This window comes from Muscardinus avellanarius, assembly GCF_963383645.1.
Source record: "Muscardinus avellanarius genome assembly, chromosome: 4".
Classification (NCBI taxonomy): domain Eukaryota; kingdom Metazoa; phylum Chordata; class Mammalia; order Rodentia; family Gliridae; genus Muscardinus; species Muscardinus avellanarius.
In genome coordinates this window covers 37,469,425-37,479,049 of record NC_137789.1, presented here as the reverse complement: position 1 = coordinate 37,479,049, position 9,625 = coordinate 37,469,425, and the positions used below count along the sequence as shown (strand labels likewise).

The window sequence follows — 9,625 nt, the reverse complement described above, 5'->3', positions numbered from 1 at the left end:
AAATATTCAAAGGAATAAAAGCTTTCTCATCTCTCTTGAAGAAATGAAACCTGCTGTTCTGTGACCTGCCCCCGGCTGAAAGCACTTCTTGTCATCTAACCCAGGCCGGGCCTTCCCCTCGGGCCTTGGGGCTTCTGCTCTCAGCCCCCGCGGGAGGGCCACAGACTTGCAGTGGGAGGATTCTGACACCACCCCTGGCTCCTGGCTGTGACCAAAGTCAGTTCGGATTCTTTGCCTCCTGGCCCGTCACTGCGCAGGCGCGGGGGTCGGAGGCAGGGCGATATCATTTAACTTGCTCACTTCCATCTGCCAGTTTGGGAGCTTCTTGGCTGACAGGTGGCGCCGGGCATGCTTGGTCAAATGGTCGCTCCTCATGAACCGCCGGTCACACATGGGACAGGCAAATTTCTTCTCGCCTGTGTGGGTTCGCCGGTGTCGGGACAGTTCATCGGAACGGGCAAACCTCCTTTCACAACCTTTCCAGCTACAGCTAAAAGGTTTTTCTCCTGAAAGAACGATTGAGACCGTTATTACTATATATTTATTCAATCTCCATAAAAATGTATGCTCAATTATATCTAAAGGCATAGAGATATAAAATAAAAGCTTACAACTTAATAAACTACTGAATACCAGATGTATACTGCTGCATTTAACTTTCACTTTACCACTTGTAAAATATCCCTTCAATAAAAGTCTGAAGTACTGACCTTAACTGCTATTTAACTTTAAAGACACTTTGTTAAACCAGCAGGCATCTAAAGAAGCATCATTAGGAGATTTAAACATAAGCATCGAGCTGGGTATGGTGGTCCACACCTGTAATCCCCGTGCTTGGGATTCTGAGATAGGAGGAGCACAGGTTTGAGATTTGCCTCAACAATTTAGTGACACTCAGCAACCTAACAACACTGTTTCAAAATAAAAATAAAAAGGGCTGGGGGGTATAGCTCAGAGGTAGACTACCCTTGGGTTTTATCTCCAGTACCAAAAAGAAAAGAAAAAAAAAAAAAAAAACAAAGTCTGTCCTACTCCCCAGAGACCCCGTCCCAACACAGGGGCTCTCTCTACCACCAGCCCTTTAGTGACATGGTCTTAAGTTGCTCAGGCTGGCCTGAACTTTCAATCTTCCTGCCCCAGCCTCCCAAGTCACTGGGATGAAGGATGTGCCCCATCACACCAAGCTCAAGAAGTCTTTTGGTGGACCTTGCACTGGCAAATATCCCAAGGTAAATTCTTAACATGCCTGGTTTGTAGGTCTGTATTTGTGATCACAACCCCCTGCCCCCACAAAAAAGCTCTTCCATTTACATATTCCTCTTAAAGACATAGTAACAAATGGTTGGTACCTGTGTGTGTTCTCATGTGGGCCTTTAGGTGAGAACTTTTGAAGTAGGTCTTGCCACATCCTGGGTGGCTACAGATGTGACTTCTTATTCTGGAGGAATCGATCTGAGGAGTGACTTTAGGTGCTGAAGGGGAAAACCCAGGAGCAGGGGCAATGGGAGAGAGTCTGGTGCCATTGGGGCTCACCACTGGTGGCTTTGGGTTCTGAACAACAGGCTGGGGTACCACGAACATGACAGCACCTTTGGGTACCTGAGTGCCCATGAACACCACAGGTGGGCAGACAGCTGGTGGCTGGCTGGGTGGAGTGCTGGGAACGACTGTTGTTACAACAGGGTTGTTAGAAGGAAGGGGAACCATCTGGCAGATGACCGGCATGGGTGGTACTGCCCCTGGGGATACGGCAGGTGGAGAAACCAGCACTGACTTTTGCTGTGGGGACCCAGGGGCTGGCTGAGACCTACAGATGACTGTCTCTGAAGGCACAGAAAAGTCATAAAGTGCACTGCCTGCTTTCTCATTCACATCCGCCACTGTGTTCTGCTCACATTTGGCTCTGTTTGGTGACACGGCTGCACAGGGTATGTTCTTCCTTGCAGCCTCAACACTTAGGTGGGTTCTTCTTCGGAAAGAATTGTCCTGGTAGTTGAGGATGCTAGCGGCTTTCACGGGGCAGGATTGGTGGTTACAGAGCTGGGCATCAGCTGTATGTCGGATCACGCTTGTTGCCTGAGCCTTGGGGAGTTTGGGAGCAGAAACTGGGCTCTTCTCTTCCTCTTTGAAAGGAGCAGCAATGTGAGGTCTGGCAGTATCTGAGAATGACTTGAAGTGCCCAGTAGATGGCGCTGGTGCCACCAGAGTTGACACTTGAGAGGGTTCAAAGTCAGAGGGGCTGTAAGGTGGAGTCAAACACTGAAGAGAGAGATACAAACAACAGCGTGAGAAATTTAGAATTAGGTAAACCTTAAGAAATTCTATAGTGAGCACCCATCCTAAGGACAGCAATACTTACAAAGGCTGGGATGGTATGAAAATCAGGTGTCCCTGGAAGCAGATTCTCTTCCTCTGACATATCAGAAACTGGTGTCACGGGTCTGTTTTCAAGGTATTTCTTAAAATCAGACTTCCAACTGCAGCTCATTGACATTAGTGCTTCTACAGCTTCAAAATCACTTTTCTCTGCAGTTTTGTTCCAGGAATACACACTCTCCTTTGACCTTTCGGAAATCACCTCCATTCTTTCCTCCTATAAAAACAGAATACCAAAAGCTTGTAAGCATGCCTTTTGTCTTGCAGATAACAGACACATGTGCAATGATGGAATGTCAGTCTTTTTATAAATTGTACAACTTGCCAAGTTAAAATTTGAAATAACTTGCCCCCCCCCACATTGTGACACTTGGAAAGCTCAGCTATACTCGTCAGGTGACACTGGGTTCATGTGAATGGTATTCAGATCTTCATTCTTCCCCATGTAGTTTGCTAGAACCCTGATAGCCTTGCATTGTAGCAAAGTATAGCTTATTACCATTAGGAGTGAGTCCACAGCTCTCAATGCATTTGTGCTCCAAAAATGAGAAGCACTTTGCTCCAGAGAAGCCATCTACAACGGGGTCAGACAAAATAACTAAGAGAAGACTACAAAAACGTCATCTCTTCTCAATACTATATATGATATGCTACAAAGTCTTGTGAGATGTGAATTTCTAATGAAAGTGGAAAAAATAAGAGACCAAAACATTAAAGTATGGTGGACAGAGCTCTGGCTTTATTGATACAGGTCTGACTTTATCTGGGATTCCAAGGGCTTCTTCCAAATTAAACTGCATATTATGTTGAACTCAAATTATCTACAGTACTGAGATCAAGTGATCTATGTGGAAAAATTCCAAAGCTTTTAGGTTGAGTTTCAACCTCTTCATGTCTGTGTAACCCTTTATGGGATCTATTTGACACAATGGTTTGCTATGCAAAACTATGACCATCAGCAAGTATAATAGTCAAAATGAAATTTAATTTCTTTAAAAAAATTGCTTGGCAAAAAGTCCATGTTTTTTCTATTTGTACAACTCGTAAGTTTTGTTTTTTTTTTAAGTCCTTTGAGCTATACTTAAAATGGTCCCACCCACCATCTCTTCCATTTTCCACTTAAAAAAGAAATGGATTCTTTTGGTCAAAGCAGATTGTGTAAAAATTTTAAAATTTTTTTTAAAATTTGCGTTGCAAGGTACTGTCCTCACGATTTCTTTAAAAATACTGCATGATCACTTCGAATTGAGATCCTAAGAAAACGAGCCACTTGCTCCTGAAATTTTACTAACAATGAAATTGCATAATCGGTCGCGCCTTTATGTAAGCTGCAACGGACAGAGCATGTGTGTGTAAGCCTCAAGACACCCATGCAAAGAAAGGAAAAAAGGCAGGCAGGGGGGAAGGAGAGCGAGAGCGGTAGAGGCTAGGAAGGGAAACGGGGAGGGGAGGAAAGGGAGTGGGGGCAGAGGCAGGAAAGGGAAGCGCGGGCGGCGGCGCGGGCGGGCGAGGCCGGCGGGCGCGGAGGCGGGCGGCGGGGGAGATCCTCGGCGGCGGCGACCGCCCGGTGGGGCCGCCCCAACCTCAATGAGGCTCGCGGGTGAGTCACTGGGAACATTCCTCGCCGCGCGCACGTCCCCGCGCCCCGGCCCCCGCCATTGGCCAGCCGGCCGGCGGCCCGGGCGCGGATTGGCCGGGCGGCCGAGCGCGGGGGCGGGGCGCGGGGGGGCATGTGAACAAAGCGTGATCAGCCGCTGCTCGCGGCGGCGCAGGAAACGTGAACTGGGAATTGCCGCGCCGTCACCTTTCCCCTACTTCCTGAGCGCGGCCCCCGCCCTCGCGCCGGCTGGGGAGGGGCCGCGGGCGCCGCCGCCAACCGCCCGGCGGAGCGCGCCGGGCCGCGGGGACGGGAGGGACGCAGGGGAGGAGCGGGGCGGCGCCGGCTCCGGAGGCGCCCGCCCCCTGCAGCTCCCCGAGCCGCGGTTCCCTTAGGAACCGACAGCGGGGCCCAGCCTCGCTCCCGCCCCTGGCGGGGGCCGGGGCTGGGTCACTCGGGGACGAGGAGCTCCCCGGGCGCGCCCGCTCGCGGCCCGCCCCGGCCCCCGCCTGGCTGCGGGAGGAGGAGCCGGGTCCCCGCGGAAGCGCGGCCGCCGCCCTCCTCCCTGCAGCGGGCCCGGCCGAGCCCTCGGCGCTTCCCGCCCAGGCGGCCCGCGGGACCTCAGACCACCCGGCCCCTCCCCGCAGACGCGACGCCCCCTCCCCGCGGCTTCCGGCAGCTCACGCCCCCGCCGCGGGTTCCCAGACGTGCAGCCCCCACAGCCCGGGCTCCAGACGCGCGGCCCCCGTGTCTCGCGGCCCCGTCTCCCCCGCCCACCTTCCCGCCCAGCTGCCGGTCCTGCTCCCCACCCCCCAGCCCCCGAGTCTGCTCCCTGCCCCCTCGGAGGAGTCGTCTGAAGGCGGCCACCTGCCTCCGCCCCGGCTGGGAGTCCCTTCCCGACGTCTGCGGGGGCACCGCGTGCCACCCCCGACGCCTACGCCGGGCGCCCCCGGCCCCAGACTGTGCTGGGCAGCCCCCTCCCCGCGGTCCGTCCTGCAGGCCCCTGCTCAGACCCCCCCGCGCAGGGCTGCCCCCTCGCTTCTCCGGTGGACCCCCTGCCCCTCAAAATCCTGCGAGCAGCCCCCTCCCACCCGGGGTCGCATTCCTAGTCCAGATGGGCATCTCCCCCCAGCGCCAGGTGCAGGGTGGCCCCTTCCCCCTCGCCAGTTCCCTTTCCACATTTTCCCTAACCTCGCAGCTGGGGCAGGAGCCCCCTCCTCATTCCTCCCTCCCCCTCTCCTCACTTCTCCCCCCTCCAGCCACCCTCCCTCTCACCGGCCCCCTGGGTCTCCCTGCGGACCGGCCCCTTTCCCTCCTCGAGGAGCACCGCACACCTAGGAGCAAGACCACCCTCCTATCTCCAGGTCCAAGGCGCCTCTTGGACTCCCCTCCACAGCGCACATGCCCTCGCAGATGCCCAGTGTGCAGACAGGAATCCCCTTCGTTCCCCAGGACTCCGCTGCAGCCCGTGTCCTCAGGCGTGGCTGGTGTCAGGAGCTGGGGTTCGCGCCCCGGCTGGCCCCCCAGACCCGGCGAAGCGGAGGCCGGGGGCATCCCCAGGTGACTTACCGCAGCCTGCTGGAGAGAAGCGCCAAAGTTGAGCATGGTTGGCTGCCTGGCCGCAGGCGGCGAGCTGACTGGCTGCTGGGCTGCTGGCTGCCTGGCCCCAGACGGACACAGAGACACTCGACGCCGCTCCCGCCGCCGCCGCGCTCAGCGCCGTCTGCCCCCTCCCCATTCAGGTATCCGCTCCGCCTGCCCCGCGCCGCGGGCGGGGGCGGGGGCGGAGCCTGGGCTCGACCAATCAGCGGCAAAGGTGTGTGAGGCTCGGGCCAATGGGCTCGCGGGGCCACGCGTGATCAGCGGCTGCCCGGCAGCGTGAAGCTATGTCAGTGGAGCGTGTACACAACCCCCGGCAGCGTGTTCCCTCGGCCCTGCCCCGGGGAACTCCTGCAGCCACCTGATTCAGGGACGCCCCCCGCCCCCGGCCGCCCGTCGCCCGCCCCGGCCTGGCGGGGGCGGCGCCGCGGGCGGGGGCCTGGCGGGAGGCGCGGCGGCGCGCCCAGACACTGCGGAGGGCCGCCCCACGTGGGGGTGGGGAGGATGCCGCCCCGCCTCGTCCCTGGGCGCGGGGCCCCAGCTCAGCCCGCCGCGGAGTGGGCGGGAGGCCGGGCGGCCGGGGGGGCGGCGGCTGCCAGCCGAGGGGCGGGAGCCAGAGCTGTGCATCGGAAGTGCCGTCCTCTGGCTCGTTGGCGAGAAAGCAGAGCCGGGTGACCGACTGAGCTGCATTTCTCGAGCGTTTGCTGGTTTCGCCTCGCTGAGCCGTGGGGCGCCCCAGGGCTGGGGTGGCGGGGAGCCCGGCCTCTGAACTGACACCTGCTCGCGCGCCCCCGCCCACACCGGCCGCGGCGCGGCTCGCCCTCCCGGTCCCCGCGCAGGCGGCGGTGCCCGCCCCGCCCCTCGCTCCCCCCGGGCGGCCGGGTGGCCGGTGCGGGGACTGCGGAAAGCCCCGACCACACGGACTCTGGTTTGGCCGGGAGCCGTAGACCAGAGTTTTTATCCTCTGGCGCAGACGCTGGGCTGCAGAATCGAGTTGGAGCTCCGTGTAGTTGAAGTTTAAATTGCAGTCTACACCGTTTTCAAAGGTAGACCCCACTTTCTCCACCTCATCCCTGAACCCAGGCCTTCGGAATGCCTGGCCTGGACACCGTTTGTGGGGATGGGATGAGGAGGAGTCTGGAGGAGGGGAGGGGGGTTTAGGCTGCTTCAGTCTGAGCGCCCCTGGAGGTGGAATTCCTGGCCTGGTCCAAGACACGCCGCCACCACACCCCCATCCTGGCCCTCCCCCAGCGGGTCAGAGGCAGGCTGGGTTGCTGAAAGGAGAGCCGCCAGCGTGCTGCAGTCGGGGGCGGGAGGCTGGGAACGCCTGGCCAAAGCCTGGCTCTGCTTGGGCGCCTCCGTGCCCGCTTTTGGCGATTTGTTGCTGCTCACAGCAGCTGTTGGAGAGAGGACAGTGATAACGGGCCTCAAAGCAAGCCAAGGTTTCACCTCCTCTTTTGGGTAGGTCGATCAGGAGGCCAAAGTCGTTGCTTCTCCTTTTAGCTTTCTCCCTTCTCTGAGTAACTGAAAGGCTGATAGTGCCTCGTAGCCTTTCCCAATAGTCACAGAATGAACCATGAAAGGGAATTATTTTTTGAAACTGCCAAATCTAAGAACATCTTCCGGTGGTTCCTTTGGTATTCCTACAGCCCCTGCTCTCCAACAATAGCAATGATAACAATAATCCCATTGGGCAGGGCCAGAGAGGCCCCGGGGTGGGAGATGAGGGCTGAATGCCCTCCTGTCACTCCGGGTCCCTTGAATCTGCTGGAGGAGCGCCAGCTCAGCAGCCCAGGCAGCCCTTCCTGCCTCCCTCACCCCTTGCCCTGCTTCTGTCTGCAGGGGTGTCCCTCCCTGCTGGCTTCCTTCCGCATGGGCTGTCCCATCCTGTTGATCAGCGCTTGGGGGGCTGGAGCAGCTGGCCTGGGCACCTGCTGCACAGAGGAAGCTCCTGTGTGTGCCCTGCCGGCAAGCCTGCCTTCCTTCCTGTCAGGGAGCCTCCCCCTGGGGTGGCCTCAGCCAGACCATCGGGCCCAAGGCTGTGCCTTCCCCAGGAAGGTGGGGCCTGCCGGCATGGTGCCCCAGCTTGCTGAAAAGCTAGAGCATTCATGGAGTGATTCAGAACAGGAAAAGAAAAGGGTAGGAGAAGCAGGGTAGTGGTGGCACCATTCCTAGAGATTCAGGGAAAGCTGTTCCCCAGGCACCCCAGACCCCTTATCACCAAAACTAAAGCCCTTCTGCATGGGTCTCCATCACCCATCCAGTCTTCACCTCAAAGCCCTGCTGGATCAGGTTAACCCCCAGGTCCCTGCAGCTTCACCTCAGAAATCTCCTTCCTTCCTTCCTTTCTTTTGTCTTTTTATTTATTTATGGAACCCAGGGGCATTTGACCTCCAAGCTACATCCCCTGCCCTATTTTTTATTCTTTTTTTCTTTCTTTTTTTTTTTTTTTTTTGAAACAGGGCCTCACTAAGCTGCAGAGGGCCTCACTAAGTAGCTGAGGCTGCCCATGAACTGCGATCATCCAGTCTCAGCCTCCCAAATGCCGGGATTACAAGTGTGCGCCACTACGCCCAGCTTCTTTCTCTCTCTTTCTTTCTGTCTTTCTTTCTTTGTGGTACTGGGGATTTTTTTTTTTTTTTTTTTTTTTTTTTTTGCAGTACAGGGATGGAACCCAGGGGCATTCTGCCTCTGAGCTACACGCCAAGCCCTATTTTTTATTCCTTATTTTTGAAACAGTGTCTCACTGAGTTGCAAAGGGCCCCACTAAGTAGCTGAGGCTGGCCAGGAATTGCAGTCCTCCTGTCTCAGCCTCCAAAATGCTGGGATTGCAAGCGTGCACCTCCACGCCAGGCTCTTAACATTTCTATCCTTCAACTGTTGCTCTAGGTCAGTCTGCCTCTCACTCTTGCCTGGATTAAACAATCTGCCATACCCCTCCCAGCCTCCTACCCCTGGGCCAGCTGTTTTTCCAGTGCCCAAATTCCATACCAAGAAGGGCTTCACAGGATCCAACCATGATACTCCCTAGTTAAAAAATGACCCTTGGCTCCTGTAGCCAGGAGATAAAGGCCCATCCCCTCCTGAGCTATCAGTCTCTCCCCAGATACTCTCCCAAGCCGCCTAGCCTGACCCTCCCTTACCCACAGCCATGGACTCCTGTTTCCCCAGCATGTGGTGCACTGTCACGCTTCTATGTCATGTCCTCGTTCAATAAACACTGCCTGCTCACACTTTGTTCAGTATGACAAAGTTTGTCCATTCAACAAATATGTGCTAGGCATCTACTACATGTTCTAGGCACCCGGTCAACCGCAGTGGAGAAGACAGGCCAGGTCCCTCCTCTAAAGTAGCTTGAATGGGATGTCAAAAGACAAACTCTGTGTGTGTGTGTGTGTGTGTGTGTGTGTGTGTGTGTGTGTACACATACACACAAAAAAAACACTAATGAGGGTAAGTTTGGTGTGATTCATAGAAGATAACAGTGATGATCATCACTCTTGGGTAAGCTGGTTTGGTTTGGAAGATGGGAGAAACTTACTCTGAGGAGAGGAGTGGATTTTTGCTTTGTGTGTGTTGTACTGCTGACAGTCAAGCCCAGGGCTTCCCATAGGCAGGACAGACACTCTGCTGTTCAGCTACATCATAGCTGAGGAGGAGACTTTTTTTTTTTTTTTTTTTTTTTTGGTACTCAGGACAGAGCCTAGGGGCACGTTAACTCCAAGGTACACTCCCAATTCCTTTTATCTTTTATTTTGAAACAGGGGCTTACTATGTTGCAAGGTCTTGCTAAGTTACTAAAGCTGGCCTCGAACCTATGACCCTCTTATCTCAACCTCCCAAATACTAGGATTACAGGTGCCTGCCCCCACACCTGGTGAGAAAGAGACTTTCAAACTGAAAACCTAATGAGAGGATTGGACGATTTAGGGAAGCCGGTGGAGGGGCAAGCCTAGAATCCCGGCACTTGGGAGGCAGAGACAGGCGGATTTCAGGTTTGAGGCCAGGGCTCAGTAACTTAGAGAGATCCTGTTTCAAAAGGGAAAATAAAAG

At 55.8% G+C, this 9,625-nt stretch overlaps 1 protein-coding gene across 1 annotated transcript; it reads right to left on the bottom strand.

Moving 5' to 3' along the window:
- Positions 1 to 246: 246 nt before the first annotated feature.
- On the bottom strand, positions 247 to 5,711 carry KLF10 (KLF transcription factor 10; the record flags this gene model as incomplete). The annotated part of the gene is made up of 4 exons (XM_080693526.1): positions 5,543 to 5,711; positions 2,360 to 2,593; positions 1,350 to 2,259; positions 247 to 506 (listed from the first exon to the last, which is right to left on the bottom strand). The coding sequence occupies exons 1-4, from the start codon at positions 5,576 to 5,578 to the stop codon at positions 247 to 249; spliced, it is 1,440 nt and encodes a 479-aa protein (XP_080549652.1). The 5' UTR covers positions 5,579 to 5,711.
- Between the last annotated feature and the right edge of the window lie 3,914 nt (positions 5,712 to 9,625).